The sequence below is a fragment of the Chelon labrosus genome (assembly GCF_963514085.1).
Source record: "Chelon labrosus genome assembly, chromosome: 11".
Lineage (NCBI taxonomy): Eukaryota > Metazoa > Chordata > Actinopteri > Mugiliformes > Mugilidae > Chelon > Chelon labrosus.
Window position 1 is genome coordinate 20,377,442 of NC_140344.1, and position 18,634 is coordinate 20,396,075.

General features: G+C 43.7%; 2 protein-coding genes across 3 annotated transcripts; one reads left to right on the top strand and one right to left on the bottom strand.

Annotated features, from left to right (window-relative positions):
- Positions 1–7,558: 7,558 nt before the first annotated feature.
- ascl1b (achaete-scute family bHLH transcription factor 1b) lies at positions 7,559–9,057 on the bottom strand. The gene has a single exon (XM_084555445.1). It carries the CDS (start codon positions 8,929–8,931, stop codon positions 8,320–8,322), a length of 612 nt encoding a protein of 203 aa, XP_084411571.1. The 5' UTR covers positions 8,932–9,057; the 3' UTR covers positions 7,559–8,319.
- Positions 9,058–14,443: 5,386 nt separating this feature from the next.
- On the top strand, positions 14,444–18,627 carry irf7 (interferon regulatory factor 7). 2 transcript variants are annotated; one of them, XM_084556100.1, is made up of 10 exons: positions 14,444–14,525; positions 14,896–15,049; positions 15,887–16,058; positions 16,145–16,236; positions 16,348–16,399; positions 16,502–16,591; positions 16,705–16,907; positions 17,184–17,385; positions 17,482–17,597; positions 17,699–18,627. In XM_084556100.1, exons 1-10 carry the CDS (start codon positions 14,518–14,520, stop codon positions 17,885–17,887), a joined length of 1,278 nt encoding a protein of 425 aa, XP_084412226.1. In that variant the 5' UTR covers positions 14,444–14,517; the 3' UTR covers positions 17,888–18,627. The 2 variants fall into 2 exon arrangements, with proteins under 2 accessions (XP_084412226.1, XP_084412225.1); XM_084556099.1 differs by having other exon boundaries at positions 14,461–15,049.
- Positions 18,628–18,634: the final 7 nt, after the last annotated feature.

The following is an 18,634-nucleotide window of genomic DNA, read 5'->3' on the forward strand; positions in this document are numbered from 1 at the left end:
AAAAACAAAAAACAAAACAAAAAAAAACACACACAGCCACTCCATCAATGAGGGACAATGGTATATTCTGACAAAAAGTCCGAGGGCGTTACGACACCCTGCCATCGCCAGGTTCCTTTCCACCCGGGCCTCTGCTGGTGACTGGTAAATGCCACTTTCAATCTTTCTCCTTTCTTGCCTCTTTCCTTTTCACTCCTACTATTCCTTGCCCTCAATGGGTGTGTTAAGTATTGTGCATTCTGGTGGGGGCGGCGAGTCAGGCAGGATCATCAAAAGCAGGCCAAGCCTTTGGCCAGATCAAAATAATTAACTGGAGAGGTCACAAGCTAATGAAAGGAAGCCCTAAATGGTGCTCGCTAATCCCCCCTCTACCTTGTTTCGGGGAGGGGGGCAAGGACTCTAAGCCTGGGCATCTCTGCTGAGACTAGTGCGTGGGGTGCGGGGAGACCTGGGAGTATGGATTTGTATGTGAATATATGTGTGTGTGTGTGATAGACAGCGTTTTAGCATCTCATCTGATCACACTTTGAGTCATAACAACATTTTTCGAGAAACAATTGCTGTAAACTTCTTCTCTGTTGCAGCTTTTTGTATAATTGCTTACCTTTTAGGAGTTGAGCACATTAGCCTTGTTTAGATATATTGATATTTGTCTCTTTAAAAGTCATAAAACGAGTTTGAGAAGAAAAAAAGTGGTGCAGCTAAAGTACTAAATAACTATCCGAACATACGGACATCTAATTGCTATATTATGTACTGTATATGTGTATATACGGTATAAAAAAGTAACCAGATACTATAGCTCCTCTCAAATAAATAAGTTTGATGCCACAATTGGCTGCAAATGCTCTACTTCGTCATGTTTCCCCAATGCATGCAAGGGTTACAAAACAAGATTAAGCAATAATTTCATTACAATATTACAGGGCTAGATAATAAGTATGCATAGTAGGCCTATGAATAAAAGGTGGCATTAAGCCCGTGAAACCAGACAAATCAGACAAAACGCAACATTATCGTACCACCTGTACTTAATTTCCCTTTTTATCCCAATCCTGCGTGTTCTTTCATGTTTCTATTCAGACTCTTTACACACACAAACCTTTCAGGACCAGAAGAAAGTGTACACTACGCTTTGACACCAGAAAGAAGGCACATCCATTGTGTCACGCAGAGATATTCACGGGACATAAAAGAAAATATCTGAGTGTCCTAGTGTCTGTCTGAATCCAACAATGGAAGAATGAAGCATGTGATCTAAAGCTGAGGGCGAGACATGTCAGAGGCTGATGAAGCCATGGTGTGTCACTGTGAACGAGTTCTCCAGGGGCAGGCTCCAACCTGCTGAGGACCCTGGGACATGACTGAGTGTATGATCGTGTGTGTGTGTGTGTGTGTAGGGAGGGGACAGGACTTGTTTGAGTAAATAGGAGAGTAGAAAAGTGTTTTTCAAGGTTGGTTAGAGGTGCAACCTTTGACATGCAGACAATCATTAAATTTGCATGCCAAGTCCATGCACACACACACACACACACACACACGTGTGTTAAGACATTACAACTCTTTGTTGAGTGAAGGAATGCACCTGATCTCTGATGACGCACAAAGGAAAAATAACACACACACACACACACAGCAAGTCCACAAACAACGTTTTGTGACAGTTAAAGGGAGTTTTTCTTTCCTTTGCTGGATAACCTCTTGTGATGTTACCACTGTTTATCACAGAACAAGATAACAGTGAGCTCATGGCAAACTGAAAACTAGGTGATAATAAATTCATTCATTCATTCATCTTCTGTAACCGCTTATTCCTGTTAAGGGTCGCGGGGTCTGCTGGAGCCTATCCCAGCTGTCATCAGGCGAGAGGCGGGGTACACCCTGGACAGGTCTCCAGTCTATCACAGGGCCAACACAGAGAGACAGACAACCATTCACATGCACACCTACGACCATGTTGGAATCACCAATAAACATGTACCTGGAGAGAACGCACGCAGACACAGGGAGAACATGCAAACTCCACACAGAAAGGCCTCAGTCGCCTGGATTCGAACCCGGAACCTTCTTTGCTGTGAGGCATCAGTGCTAACCACCACGCCACTGTGCCGCTCAGCTTAACATATTTTGTATAAAATGTTTGGATCAGAGTAGTTGTAGCTCCACAGCGGCTGAAACTTAAAATGCACTTCCACTGGTTCCTACTAGATGCTAGCTGAGAGGCAACTTTCACAGCACATACCCAGCTTATTTTGACAAGTTTTACATTTTAAAGTTCACATGTGTGTCCTGTGTGCCATTATTGCTGTACAGCGTTCGTACCTGGACCCGATAAGCCCTGCATGTCTGCGTTGTAACGGTCGTTTTTGTACTCTCTCTGCAGACTAAAACTTGAGTATTATCCTACATTCTTTTTCGAGTAATTCCTACATAGTGCTCATGACAATGGAACATGCTTTCCTCTTTTGCATGCAGTTATATAAACTTTATTCTGTGCCGCTGTACCTCTTTCCTCCACCTAACCCCTAAAATCAGTCCCAGCTCTGCTCTTCCTTTCCTATCAGCCCATACAAATCAAAAAGAAAGAAAAAAAAAAACATCTCCCTCTCATGCTCTATACAAGCAACCCACTTCAGGCCTGCGGGCTGCAGTCTCTCAGAACCGTCATTACAGTCATTAGGCAAGAATAAGCTCTGTATCACAGGAGTCCACCAGCATCCAGTTTAACCCAGCACAATTAGCACATCCGTTGGAGTAGAATTACCCTGTAAAACGAGAATGCCGTGCACAAAAGAGGCAGGAGAGTTGGAGTTGAAAAAAAGAGGGTAAGTGTGAGGGAAAAAGGGGGGAGAGGAGGAGGAGAGGAGGAATAAGGGAGGACAGGGAGAGATTAAAATTGTTTGAATTGAGTCCACGCTCGCCCCATTCATTTGGTATTCTGCTCAAATCAGGGCTTTTGTTCGGCCTGGCGTAAAGTAGTGTCAATCATCTCGACCCGGTTTTGTAGAATGGGGAAATTTATTATGAATTTGCTCCTGCAAATAATGAGGACTACCCCCTGCCTGCTCTCGCTTTTTCCCTCCTCCTTCTCCCCCCCGAAGCTACCTCTCTTCACACCCCCTTGCCTCCACCCCCATATCAATGCTGCAGAATAGGCAGTGGGGAGTGAAGTTAGCAATCTCAGGGCCACTCGCACTCTGGACCCACATCAAAGTGACAGAGACGTCCAATCAGATTTGTCTTACAGGCATTACATGATGAATATGGTGCGGCCGTAGCACAAAAGCGCCTTTGTGTCTCCTCCAAGCAGAGACTATTCACAGCTCGCCACAGCCAGCCAGAGTGGAAGTAAATGGCCAAAAGGGCCCAAGCCAAAAAAAAGCACCCAAACTTGTGCGGCACAATGGCCCATGCAAATCACAGCCCCGCCACCTCCACCCAGCCACACATCCCCACCTCTTCCATCCCTCCAACCTCCAGGCCTGAGCTTGGTTCTTCCTCTACTGGGTCGTCTGAAGTTTAGGGCCTTTTCACACACATAGCTGCATTCAAACACCTTTTTTGTCTGTTCAGTTGAAATGAAAAAAAAAAAAAAAAGAAGGGCTTCTTCTTTTGGGAAGACAGAAGAAAGACATGAGTCGAAATGACTGACTTTTTTGTCAGAAAGTAAAAGTGACTCGGTAGCTTGGTGCAGGATTTGTTTAATAAGAGGAGAAAAGGATTTCCAGCACACTTGAGTGACCTAATAATATTTGCCCATACTGGGGGTGGATTTCTAAAGATTTTGCACAGAAATGGCCTTTAATTGATTTGTGTATCAGTGATGTGCATTTTAAACTGTAACACAACTTTAAAACAGTGGCTGCTGTGCGGCTCACCAGAACATTAACATAATTTCAGGTAAAACTTTAGAAGGAGGCCCACTGGGGAGTTAACAGCTTAGTATGAGAAAACTATTTCCATTCCTTGATGATGAAATCCTGAAAGATTTGTGCCAGGTAGCTGTGAAAGTTTGTAAGTTGAGACAGAATCAGGAACAGAGTGTAATCCTAAGGGATAACGTGGCATTTTAACCGTTCTCAAAGCTCTCAGTGTAATTAACACTCCATCCCAGGACAGTGTCACTTTTCTTTCTGCATTATTCTCTATTCCGCTGCCCCACCGAGGGGCCTGTCTTCCTTATGGATATGGGACATATATGATGATCAGATGGCCCTCTTGGACACAATAAATCCTAAATATCTGAGCATCTTTAGAGGATCAGTTACAGGGATTGGATCAGGCAGGCAGAAAGATTATTAACATGTTTTTCTTAGATTACTGGAAATACTTGAAATTACAGAACAATTGGAAGAAAATGCCTATGGAAGCTCATTACAGCATTACACTAGAACAAATATAGTGTTTCTGCTTCCTCTCTGCCAATAGACTGTGTCTCTTAACCAACCGCACAACCCATGAGTGTGCGCTCAGCTCAGAGTGTTTTCTGTCCGTGTTAAATATAAACGCATCTGCGCTCCTGCTTAAACATTAACACCTCTGTAAGCACAAGGCTCAAGGTTGTGCACCATCTATTCATCTATCTACATCAACGTCTGCAATCTTCTTGCTTTGATCACGGGTCATCCCCCCCCTTTTTTTTTTCAGTCTGATGAACCCTGCATGTGTAGCTGTCTACTGCATCATAAATCCACCACAAATTTAAAATGATAAGTTCACCGGTGCGGTTACCCTGCATTCAAGTTCATTGTTGTGGAAAATTTAAATGTGTTGAAGTTGTTTTTATCTGTCAAAAAACTAAACTGGAGTGTTTAATTTTCTTTTTACGTTGTTAATCAGAGTGAATCTTGAGATATATTCGACAAGAATAAACAGTTTGGATTGAAATGATTCTGAATTATTACAGAGACGGATTTTTTTTATCATTATTGCGATTTAAAGTACTGCATCTCAGTGTCTGACTTTACCCTCTTCTGCTGTCCCTGATGCACCTGTTGTTCTGCAGGTGAACACGGCTCTGAGCGGGGACTGCATGAGTCATGCATTCACATCTTCCAGAGACTTCCTGAGCTGGAACGACTTCAGCAACGGCATCTCATCCTTCCTGCAGCCAGTTTAATGAGAAGGTTTTTTTTTTACCTGCTTTAATTTCAGAACCAGGTCAGAACTTGCAGTGAGGAGTTTAAATCATGTTACTTGAAATGTGCTGAATGAATTTCCTACTTTTCTACAACTAAACCCTATCAACTTTAGGCTGTAGTTTGGTACAAGTCATAACTGCATGATGCACATATCCATGTGTTGTACAGGACAAACTGCATCTGAAACTTCTTCCCAGAGTGTTACTGCAACACAAATCCGGGCTTTTACAACTTTAAATAAATCAAATAGTTACTAGTAGCAACATTAGAAAAACTGAAGGACAGTCCTCTCATATTCTAGGGCATGTGGGTAACTTTTTTTTACTCCACTTTTGCTAAACGGTAACGGTTACTATTTGTTTCTAAACGAACCACAGTGGTGTTCATATTTTGATTTAGCTGAGAGATAATGAGGAAAAAAATAGCTTTGTAAATATTGGCAGTTAGACTGTAATCATATAAATAGTGTCTGCCTCTAAAAGAAAAAAAATGATTCATGTTGTGGGATATACACTGTGAAACGTTTTTTTTTTTTTTTTTTGCCGACGGGGCCAAAACACAAAAGCAATAAAGGCTGGGACAGCAAATGTGGTTCGTCGGTGCGCAATTTACGCACACGTTTGGATAATCTCCCTGTTGATGCAAAATGAGCTGCCACTATGCATTCTTATGACCGCATTCAGAGCAACAGATGACCTGCCACCACTCCACTCTTAGCCAATTTAGCCCTATATTGCGTGCACAGTTGGCGTTATCCGTGGTTTACGCATGTATTATGGCTCTGTGGACAAAAAGAAACGCTCCCATAAATGAGCTGCATGTGATTGATATTCAGCGTCGTCTACGGCAAAATTAACATCGCCCTTATGTATTGTCAAAGTGAAAATGACCCATGGACAAAATGACATGAATAAATTTAATTTCGCCTCCTGCTCCTCCCCATATAGCCTAGGAGAAAATTGCATATCCATCTTAGGAGGACAAGAGACAAGCGCCTTTTTCTCACTTTGTGCCCTGGCCTCTGTCTGACACTGAAGGACATTGGAAGCACCGTTTCACTCGAATAATAATGGACCAGCGGGGTGTTTTGCGTCCAACGTAGATTTGTCTTTTGGAGTCTCGCTGACGTAGGAGGTTATAATGCGCGGCGTAATTAATGTCATTTATCACTTGTTTGATTGTGTCACTGCCTCCACTGACCGGACACACATACGCGAGCCATCAACCAATGGGAGGCCCAGAGCTCTTTGTCACCGAGTACAGGCACGTGGCTTACACCTGCAGGCTGCCGTGTGTGTGTGTGTGTGTGTGAGGGAGAGAGAGAGAGAGAGAGAGAGAGGGACCCTTTCAGAAGTATAACAATAAAAAAAAACTCCCAATTCTGTTGCTTTTTTGGAGAGATTAAGTCCAGGGGTAAATGTTATGCTGTTTTGGTTCTATCACTCTCCCTCATATTCTTTTCTTTTTTTTTTTTTTGCATACGGTCTGCCCGGCTGATATAATTCCTTTTAATTTTCAAATGTATTATAAACCACGGGCCAGCTTCAATCAGCCCCTCTTGTTCCCAATTTTCCACTCCCACAGAGAGCACCAGGTGAAATTAAACTCGCTGCTCCTCGTTCTGCCTCGCTGAATTTGGCATCAGTGTTTATTTACAATAGAGGATCTTCCATAATTCACATAATGAGGCGCAAAGGCGCGCACAATGGCGCGCACAATGGGGTGTTGCGCTCCCCATTTCGCAGGAGATGGGCTTTTTGATTGGCCTGTGTGCGCCGTGAAAAACACAGTTGGGGATACAACTAGTCTACAACCCCGGGTTTTTATTTAGATTGATCTCAATCGGGCAATAAGAATTTTGACCCGCCTCATTGTCTTGCTGACTTTCCCCAGGCTGTATTTCAAAGTGTCTATACCCTTTCAGCGAAGTGAATTGCCCCGCGACTCCCCCCCTCCCTCTCTCCCTTGGCTCCAGGCACTCTGGACTATTGGTTAAAGGCAGAGCATGCAAAAGAAACAATGAAATGCATGAAACGTAATATTAATCTCCCCGCCCTGAATGCAGACAAAGCGCGGTAGAAGGTGCACGTCTATAATGGTTATTGAGTGCTCACCCAGCTGCGCAATTTTCCCCCGTGTGCCCTACCAAGTCGGGAAAAGGTCATGCAAGGGCTTTGAATAGAAGAGAAGCTCCCTAGTTTGCTCAATTACCGCCAGCACTAACACACATCACTGCCCTCCCCACATCAGAGAATAACGACGTGCAATATCAGCTCAAGAACCAGACCACTGCAAAAGCATATAATAAATAGATTCGTCTTTATTTATAAAACTTGTTTTACACAAAATATATCTGTTAAAATCAAATATTTACATTTTAGGCTAGGGGAAATTGAGAACAAGTGCATACATTATTAAATGTCTCCTTACCACCTATTAAAAAACTACAATCTGTCACAGGTAGTAGCCTTGATATTGCTGTCCAGTCACACACAACTCATACATGCCGAGTCACTGCCGTCTGACAACTGGTTCTCACAAACACTGTCAGGAAAGTGGCAGTGAACGTTGAACGAGGAAATTGTTTGTTTGACTCAATGTACAAAAATATGTCTTCGTGTTAAAACAGGTTGTATGATACAGCTGTGTTACGAAATAAGGGGAAAATGTACATCAGAGAGAAAAAAAAGTCTGTTGACGCATCATCTTTGCTGTATCTTCCAACAGACGTGGCAGCTCAGGAAGGCAGTCCTGGTCTGATGAAACTCTCATCAAACAACTCTCGTGGGACTACAGCACCGTCTCTGCAGAGTCTGCCGTGTCGTTTAATTGCACTTATTCAAACATAACATCAACAGTTCTTCACTTCCACGCGTCAACGTGTCGCTCAGTCCAACTCCCTCCTTCTTGTGGGGACTTCGGGGGAGGGGGGGACTGCTTATGCTCTATGCAACAAGATGCTCCCTCTCTCTCACACACACAACAAACTCAGTCTCTTTCCCACTATTGCTTTGCTCCTGCAGAAGCAGCCCAGGTGAGGAAGGGAGGCAACAGATCACTTCGAAGCACGGAGGGCGAGACTGGTCTCATGCTGTTATCGTGTCTGTGTCAGCATTTCTGAAAGAAGACAGACGCTTTTACGCACAGCGGCCACTGTGTGGCTCCGGTGTTGACAGCTTCAGTACCTGTCAAACCAGGTTGTGAAGTCCAACAGCTCCTGTTCCTCGGAGCTCAGAGGCTCGTAGCTACCCTCATCTGATGAGTAGGTCGAGTGAGGTGACTCCGGGTCGGCTGAGTAGCTGTTGGAGAGCGTCGGGGATGGCAGTCCACACTGGAAAGCAGCCGACACTGCGTCATGTTCGTCAAGAAGTTGTTGTAAAGCCCTGATGTACTCCACCGCCGACCTCAGGGTCTCCACTTTGCTCATCTTCTTGTTGGCGGCGCCGTTTGGCACATGCTGACGCAGCGTCTGGAAGCCCATGTTGACTTGCTTGACCCGGTTCCTCTCTCTTTCGTTTCTCCTGGCTACTGCCACGGGCTGCTGCTGAGGGATGGAGTAGCCGAGACCGTTGAAGCTCAGACGCCGCTTGCAGCGCAGGAGCTCCGGCGAGCTGGAGCGCTGTCTCTTCAGCACCTTGGTTTTGCTTTGGAAGCCGACGGCGCTGTCGTTGGCGTGCGCAGCGGGCACCGCGCAGTCCTGGGCCGGGGCGTGCAGGCTGATGGTGGCGCATCTCTCGCTAAGTCCAAAAGTGAATGCAGTCTGCGTGGTGGTGATGGTTGTAGTTTCCATCTCGCTGACAGTTGGGACGTGATGGATGCAGGGCGCAGCCTCAAACAGTGTGACGAGAAGAGTGGGAAGAGCAGGAGTGGTTGGCAGTGCACAGCTCTCGTGTCCTTCGCGTGGGGACCGTGTGGCTAACTCTAGTCCAAGTCTCTCTTGACTGCTTACTCCACGAGCCGATCTGACCCAAACTTTGGCAGCACTCCTCTTTTTCAACACGCGCCCCAACACACACCCCACCCACCCCTTTTGGAGACGCACGCTTCGTCGCGAGGCCCCGCCCCCGCTGTGTGATTCTTCTGCACGCCGACTCCCCCGGGCCAGGCGCGTGGCTCCGGGAGCTCAATAAACAATCCCGAGCTTTCACTGCGCCGGGAGCACGCGCTGGGCTCATTTACATTCCAATGTCTCCAACTTGAAGGCCCATTGGTCGATTCAAACGGCCTGCAACCGTGCGAAAAGGAAGAAAAGAAGAAGAAGAAGAAAAGACAGAGAAAGAAGAAAAAGAAGAGAGAATGAAAAAGCGAATGCTTTGCTTCTTTGAAATGCCTTTTGAATTTGACAATGTACCCCTGGCAAGTCTTCAAATTATCAGTCTTCCCCCCTCGGCCATCTTTCTCCTCCAGCTCTTTACAATCACAAATACCAAGGACGCTCTCTGCCGTATCCAGGCTACAGCTTTACAGAGCAAAATAAACTGCAAGCGTGTCTCCGAGCACAATCATTGGCAATTATAACGCTCAGGGTAAAGCAAAGATCAGGTTTAGGATTTATGGGCGTCCCAAGGAGAACATCGCTGCTACCTGTCAACTCGTTGCTCTGCAGGTCTACTTTGTTTGCACTTGTATCTCCGAAAAGTCTTGCAGTGTTGCTCTTAAAGTCAAATCTGAGTGCAAACATTTTCTCTAACTTGTGTGTATATTAATTCCTTGAGAACTAATACAGTGAGAGGCACGAAACATAACTCGAAGTGCCGGTGCAGGGATGCGGCGTTTCAGCACCACATCTGACTGGACAGTTGAACTGAACAGTGTCCATGCATCATTTACTAGTGCAGTTTTGCTCACTTGAATCGTTTTGCTCTTATTTGGTTTCATCTGGCATCGTCAGAGATCTCTGAAATTCGTTCGGGCAACCTTGTATCTACTCCTTGCCAGCAAACCAAGAGTGACAATTGACCGTGCAAGCATAGAAACACTCGCCTCTGTAATATAAGGGACACTCGCGCCACCTGGGGGCAAAAGTCAACAATTACACCCTGCGTCTGAACTCCATTTGTTCTGCTTGGTTTCATTCAAAGACAGAGGGGCATTCCCTGACAGCTATGACAACTTTCCTCATCTTGATCGGGCCTGTCTGAGCTACTTCCTGACTGTTTAAGTTTAAAAGACAAAGCCTATGAACAAACAAACTTGCAAAAAGTTTAGAACAAACATATTTCACAGTCAGAATTCCTCCCACCATCCAAAGACATGCTCATTAGGTTAATTGGTGATTCTAAATTGGCCTTAGGTGTGAGTGTGAATGGTTGTCTGTCTCTGTGTTGGCCCTGCGAGGGACTGGCGACCTGTCCAGGGTGTACCCCTGCCTCTCGCCCGATGACAGCTGGGATAGGCTCCAGCAGACCCCCACGACCCTTAACAGGAATAAGCGGGTATAGAAGATGAATGAATGAATGAATGAATGAATGAATGAATGTAGACCTCTGCTGAAACAGAAGCAGATAATCACACACGTTTTGAGCAGCTCTGCTCCAGAGTGTGTCAGACTTGTGTTTAAAGGCTTACACAAGCACAGTGTGTACACAATATAAAACAAAAAAATCAGCTTTGCTTTTGGAAATTTTAGCCTTTATCTACACACAGCGGCCAGGAGAAGAATAGAAGAAAGTTGTTTCTTCTGTTTTCCTAACACCTGAGTAGAAACCTAATTTAAGGGTCAAACTTTTGCCCGAACAAAACAGTACTCTTTTACCACAGCTGAAGTGTGAATCATGCAGCAGATGGTGTATTCTGACAGTGTATTATGTGTGTAATACACTGTCAGAATACACTGTCAGATGGTGTATGTTTGGGATCTACACACAGTGTATTATGTGTGTAATGCACTGTAGTCACGTAGCAATGTTGAACTGCATTGGGCGGTTTTTCAGGCTTTCCCAAATGATGCCTACGGTAATCCCCACTTGTGCCTTGTTTGGATTTCCGGCCGCTTCTGATTGCGTACACTAATAAGCCTGGCCTGAGTTTATCAACAGCAGAGGGCGCCAAGTGAAAGCTCCACACAGCACACGTTTTGATTTGAGGAATGTCCTTATCTTGATTATGGCTACACCCCAGCCATGAAGAGTGACAATCATAACACACACTGTATGCTGCATTGTTGTGTTTTCATGTGACAATTACAAGTGGAAAAAAAACAACACACGCGTGAGTTGTTGCACAACGGTCCATTTGTAACTGCGTCAAGTTCAGTCTTGAATGTGTTAAGACCTGCAGAGCACCTTTCTGGCAAATAGAAGGACTCATTTCCGGAATAGATTACAGATTTGGCATTGTGAAATTCATCGAGGACTGATATACTCATATCTATCTACAAATAAACTATAGCTAAAATGAAAGGGTTGATCGCATGTACACCGATCAGGCATAACATTACGACCCCCTTCCTAATATTGTGTAGGTCTCCCTTGTGCCTCCGAAACAGTTGTGACTCATAAAGGAATGGACATGGGCCTTCAGAGGGTGTCCTGTGGTGTCTGGCAACAGAATGTTGTTAGTGGGGGCCTTTGGGTCCTATGGGTTGAGGGGAGGGGTCTCTGTGGATCAGGCTTGTTCCAGTGCATCCCACAGATACTTGATCAGTTTGGGATCTAGTGAATTTGGAGGCCAGGTCAACACCTTGTGCTGTGTTTCATGTTTTTTTTTTTTAGTTGTTCCTAAACCGTTTGTGTGTGTGTGCCTGCGTCAGGCTGCATCCTGCTGGGGATGGCTGCTGCCATCAAGGAGTGTTACTAATATGGGGTGGGGGTGCCTGGCCTGGTCTGGTCTAGGTGAGGGGTACACGTTTCCCAGTAGAAAATTGCGTCGTCACAAGATACACTTCGTCCGTCAGTAGTCATAATGGTTAGCCTGACTGATGTATGATACAATAAAACTTTAAATAACATGGCACTATCACTAACACCGCACCTTCTGTTGTGAAATGTTATTTTAAATCTTAGTCAGGAAAAACAAACACAAAAATGCGGTTTGCGGAAACCTGCCAAACTCTTATTCCCGGGTGTGGGCGTGGCTGTTTAGAGAATTCCCAGTAAAAATACCCTTTAAGGACATTAGACGTTTAACTGTGCCTGCTCAATACAGCCTTCTCCACAAAGGACTCACTTTCAAGTGTGCTGGCAAACTAAAGGCCTGTTATTGGACTTGTTTACTGTGTCGTAATAAAAAGAAGTCTCAAAGCTGTCTTATGTAGGAATAATTAAAATGCAACGTACTTCATAGGCGAGTTGACACATAACACTAATATGGCCTTTGTATTATGGATTAAAGTATGAAATAGGATGTGAGGCTTCTGAATGGTCTTTTAATAAGCAGGCAAGATCCTTCCTCAGAGGCTACTGAGACCTGAATATTTTTTTTACAGGGAACATCTACGAGGACTGCACACAAGTAGCAGCAAAAGGGAAGTGCTCCATCAGAGCATGTATCGCTTCCCTATTCCTCACACATATGCTGAGCTATATGCGCATTAAACCTTGTTCCACTGTTAAACTAAAGTGCGTTACGGGGCCTCAGGGAAACCGTAACGTAGCCTGTGGTCAGGACACGGTCCGACCAAGAGTTCTCCCTTAGATTTGCGTTTGAAAAGAGAAGTAGGCACAGTGACTTTAGGCGTGCAACAAGGAGAACTTGAACTTTTGTACCGTGTTTAAAAATGGGAAGACCCCCCTGAGTAGGAGGAGAAAAAAAATTATTCACAGTTGTTCATTCCTGTACAGTGAAGCTTTGAAGCGATGGCAGAAAGGGGAAACGGTGCCAAAGAAAGTGGTGGATTTAGTAATGCAGACTGAAAAAGGATGTCATGTGAGACCACTGTACTCTCGCCAACTCTTGCTTGGTTATTAATATTCTGACTCGGGTCCGCACCTGCAGGGACTCTGAAAGTTTCATGAGAATATACAAATACACATTTATTATACATTAATGGACGTTCACTGGTGGATTTATTTGTCTGAATTCACTGGAACGGGGTGGTTTCCCTGCTATTTTAAAGAGCGAGACCTCTCTCTCTCTCTCTCTCTCTAAACGTACGTTAGGTAGGTCGGTGCAGGTGCGCTTTTTTTGCTCTGGGCTGAAACTTCTTGCAGAATATTTGGCCTTTCAATCTTATGATCAAAATTTGTGGAGGATCTGAAAATAAAATGCAAAGGCGTGCACTGATGTTCTGAAATATTATTTATATATGCTATCATAGTACTGTATGTACTATCCTTACTCTACCACAATATGTTTACTTGTATTTCCTTGTAAAATAAGCATCATCACGTTTATCAGGTGAAAGCACTCCTCCTTTACAGCTACATGACTCCTACGTTCTGCGAAATGTTATTGCCCCATACAGTATATTGCCCAAAATCTGATGCACCATTTATTGGCACGCAATAATTTGGCATCATACGAGTCCAGAAATCTTCAGATCACGCTTGCACTCTATTGCCTCTTGTTAACTGGTTGTAAATGGTGTCGCGCGTTATATAGCGCTTTTATTATCTACTGGTACGTCCCAGTCATAATAACATATCCACACACCTGTGCCAAGCATCTTGGGAGGATCTTGAGGTTCAGAGTCTTGCTCAAGTACACACACACACACACACGGCAAGTGGTCTATGTGCTGGGGGATCCAACCACCAACACTCTGGTTTGTGGACAACCCACTCTACCTACTGAGCCACGGCCGTAAAGATGTGCAACAGGTTCGGCATCAGTGTCTAGAAGAAACAAAACAAGGTTAAGTACTGTATATCAATGACAGCACCTTAGATGTAACCTATTATGGAAGTTCCTGCTAGTAGCTTGGGTTCAACTCTGGAGGTTTAAAAACACAAAGAAAACAACAGTGATATTGGATGATGAAACGTAGAACGGTGATGTAATAATAGGGATGAAACAGAACCAGCAGAGCAGACTTTCAGTTTCGTTCCCCAATTTCTCAGACACAAGAAATTCCACTCCTCCAGTCAACGCACAAAAACACCTCCCCTCCCCTCCCCCTCCTTCCCGTCCCAGCTGCAGAGGATGTGTTGAATAAATCCGCCGAGAGCTGCTCAATTGCCCGTTTGATGCAGTGTGGCGGAAAGGATCGTCTTGCATGCCCACGAATCAAACACACCCTTGCTTGGAAATGCCCCAAACGAGGTAAACCCTCCCTCTGAGGAGAGCAGGAGGAGGAGGTGGAGGAGGAGACAGGAAAAACCTCACGTCGTCACTGCCTGTGTTTCTATAAAGGCAGCCAAGGTGTTTTGAGAAACCAGATAATCTGCTCTGTGGAGAATAAAATCTGCGCCGTGGAGAATAAAATCTGCGCCGTGCAATGCAAAGGTAGGAACACCTCATCCTGTAAATAGCTTGTTGTTAGTTTGTTTAGAGAGGGTTATATGTGTAAAACTTCTTCTTCTTCCTGTAAACTTTCTTCAATCAGCTGCTTTTGCATAATGCATTGAGTTTGTCTAGAGTAAAATATGCATGATGCTGAGTGCAGTCAGAGTAAGTCAAACATTACAGTAAAGCTTCAGGGCTATTTTTATCTCTTTTGGAAAACAACCAAAACTGCACTATTGTGGGCTGTGAGCTTTTGCCACTAAAGTGTTTTGTGTATGTGGTCAAGAAGCGTGTATCTGTTTCCTCTCCGTCTACTTTTCCAAAGCGCTTCATTAAAAGACCAACCCCAGTCTATTGTGTTTCCTCTCAGCCCTCCCAAGCCTCAGTTTGCCAGCTGGCTCATAGAGCAGGTGGAAACAGGCCAGTATACGGGCCTACGCTACGTGGGCCAAAACAAGTTCAGAGTCCCATGGAAGCACAACTCCAGAAAGGATTGCAACGATGAGGACAGTAAAATCTTCCGGGTAGGTTTTGATTGCCAGTTGAACTTGTCACTGTGATACTAGCGTTATCTGTGATTAGACACAATGTTGATGGCTTTACTGAGATCAAATGATACTGCATTAGGCATTACATTAAAATACGACGCTACTGTACAAGTAAGCATGTGCAACAAATGGCCTTTTTGTAAATTGTAGGAAGTGGCATTCTTTCACTTCATTACTGTCAGACTTGCCGATGTTTGGCAAGTGATAGAGGAAGATAAGACAGCTCTAGTGTGGACACTTTTCACCTCCTTATGTGTCAAAGCATAAGCAAAGTGGAACAAATTGTTCAGAAAAGAGAAATTACAAAATAAAAATCGAGTTTTTCCTTAAGAAAACAGTGTCTGGGGAAAAAAATGAAAACTTTTTTCAGTAATTTTGTTTTAACATACTTTTACATGGACACTAGGGATGCAGAGGTCTCATCTAATTCATAATAATAACCATTAAATACAATTTATAATAATACAATTAATTACATCTAACTAACGCATCATCTAAGATGCAATGTAATAATTTACTACTGTCAAATCTACAAATTTAAGCCTAACTTACCATCGGTATTGAAGGAATTCCCTTCTCTTTTGTTTACATGCGGGCTACAAAATTAACCTTGAAGTGATGAACGTAAGCAGTGTTCAAATTCTGTAAATCAGGACTATTCTGTTAGGAAAAGGTAGACCAATAAGTATGAATATTTACATCTGAAATGTAGAGAAACTTTCAGATAAGTTTGAAAAAAAAGAAAGAAAAGTACCTAAGTTGCTGAAAAATTCTGAAGAGTTATGCTTCAACTGATCTGGGTTTGGTTCACAGGCCTGGGCAGTTGCAAGTGGAAAAATCAGCGAGTTCCCAAACGACAAGGCCAGGTGGAAAACCAACTTCCGCTGCGCTCTCAACAACCTCTCCGTGCGCTTCAAGATGGTCAAAGACAATTCCAAGATTTCTGACGACCCTCACAAAGTATATGAGATCATGAACACTGAGTGTAAGTTAGCAGTCGCTTACTTCAGCCATTCTGTATTTTGAGGTCGAAAGTAAAAATAATGCCGATCTGTTTTTCTTTACCTGCAGACAATTATGAAGGTCAGCAAACCCCGGAGGAGTCCAACATGACTCCAGAAATCTACAGCTCTCCCACAGAGTACTTCCCCTCAGGAAATGAGGTGAAGTCTAGCCTAGAGCACACTTTCACTTCTGCCAACTGCGTTAATATCAGATTCTCTCTGTGGTGTTTACTGCCCTTCAATATTTTTAACTCTCCTTTTCCCAAACAGTACAATCTACTAAACAACTTCATGGCCTTGGAACTTGGCAACCAACCAACAGGTACAGTAGGCACGCAAATAACAACCGCGCACGGTGTAAGAATATCCGTTTTATTTGTTTATGGTTCATAATAAAAGGTTTAATCTGACTTTTGTCCATCAGTTGAGCAACCATGGGCTGTCCCTGAACACTATCCGGCTGCTGCTGAGATCCACCCTCAGGTTTTACCAGATGAGCCCAACTACTATCAGTGTATGTGCATTTAAATAAAATTAATTTAATTGAATATAATGCCTTTACTCAAGTAAAATGCATATCTGGGCAGATGTGATCTCTGATATGTTATTCTAACACTTTTCTTACAGTAAATCCTGCCCCGGTCCTCAATCCACCTCAACAGCCTGGTATGTACGACCTGGAGGTTTCCATCCACTACAGGAAAATAGAAATGCTGAAGACTACGCTGACTGCACCCCGTCTTCAGCTCCACTACCACCAAGAGGCCCCCGAGTTCAACGCCCATCATCTCTGCTTCCCCCCCACTGACGGCCTGCTGGATCGCAAACAGGTACATCAATGCGGCTGGACAAACGAAACATCAAACTACTAGCATATTTTCTGCATTTAAGTTTCTGGAGTTGACCGGCTGTCAGCAGGTAAAAAGATATAAATCACAAAAGGTTAAGATTAACTTTCAAGAAGGGTTTGAAACTGCTCCCCCCCAAAGAGCTGGAGAATCAAGACTCAAGTTTTGACAAGAAGGATTTGTGCACCGTGGAATGCATTGAAAACATACGAGAGCACATTCTTTCCTAATACTTCTTTTAAACCTTCTTTTCGCCAGATTGATTTCACCAGCCGCATACTTAACAGCATCCAGAAAGGTTTACTGCTGGAGGTACGGGAGACTGGTATCTACGCCTGGAGGTATGACAGATGCCATGTGTTTGCCAGCACCAGTGACCCCAGTGTGGCTCACCCAAACCCCACGAAGCTGCCCCAAAACACCATGGTGGAGCTGCTGAGTTTTGAGAAATATGTTCACGGTAGGTGTGGATCTCTTGCTCATTTTTATTTTTTTAAACTGCTACTTATTAAGCCAGCCTTACTTAAATAGACGGTTCTATCTGGTTCTGTTTCAGAGCTGAAACAGTTTAGGGAGAACAATGGCAGCTCTCCTGAATACACCATAAACATGTGCTTTGGAGAAAAGTTTCCTGATGGAAAGCCGCTGGAAAAGAAGCTAATTGTAGTGAAGGTAACGCCTTTTTTCCTTTGCGTCCACTCAAAAACACATACAGTATTTTAGTCTAACTCTCGTCAGTGATAAAATATATTTTTTTCTTTTTCCTCAAACAGGTTGTACCTCTAATCTGTCGCCATCTGCACGAGATGGCCCAGATGGAGGGGGCTTCATCTCTTCACAGCACCAATGTCAGCCTACAGATCTCCCACAACAGCCTCTACGATCTCATCAATTCGGTATTTGCTCTGCCGATGGCAGAGGAGCCACTGGACACAGGCGAACCTTTCATCCATCAGATGTAAAATTTGATCTCTCGCTAGCCTCTAAAATAAATTATTATTATTATTATTTCAACTACCTATTACTGAGTTTAGACACCCCACCCTGCTCTAATCCAAAGTTTTGCTTAAGAAAAAAAAAGGAAAAGCAAACCCGGAGACCTCTTGAATGTGTTACAGGAGCTAAAGCAAAATTAAATATTATATTCCACTGTTAACCAAACACAACCTCATCTTCATACTTTTACAGTATCTCAATATGTTCACGTTGGTTGCAAACTGACAGTTTTTAGCACTACATAAGTAGAAATCCCCCTCTGCTTTTCAACTGTTAGGCTTGTAAAAGTCAAATGCCACAGGTGGCTTTAGAGCAAACTGTTTAATGGTGTAAATGTCAAATTGTTTTTTATTATAATGTGTGGTTCAGCCAATAGTCTGTGTACATTAACCAAATGATGCCTAACATAATGGTAAATCCATTATAACATATGCTTATTAATCAAATATTTATCAAGCTAAATAAATATATATATGTGTGTGTGTGTACATTTTTAGGAACATATGTATATGTACTGTATAATGTATGTTTATATGTAGGTGTGTATGTGTGTGTGTGTGTGAGATAAATTCTGTTATGAACTTGAAAAACTGTACACTGTTCAAACTAATATCTGCTGGTCATTGTGCACGTTTCATACTGAATAAAGCTAACTGGCAATATTTAGATGATCTCGAACTCTGCGCCGAAATGTATGACTCACAAATACGGGG

Excerpts from the sequence above, each read along its gene's own strand:
- ascl1b (XM_084555445.1), bottom strand. The coding sequence starts at position 8,931 with ATGGAAACTACAACCATCACCACCACGCAGACTGCATTCACTTTTGGA.
- irf7 (XM_084556099.1), top strand. The coding sequence starts at position 14,801 with ATGTGGTCAAGAAGCGTGTATCTGTTTCCTCTCCGTCTACTTTTCCAA. Across the intron at positions 16,237-16,347 it reads ACTTCCCCTCAGGAAATGAG|TACAATCTACTAAACAACTT; the intron begins GTGAAGTCTAGC and ends TTTCCCAAACAG. Across the intron at positions 16,400-16,501 it reads ACTTGGCAACCAACCAACAG|TTGAGCAACCATGGGCTGTC; the intron begins GTACAGTAGGCA and ends TTTGTCCATCAG.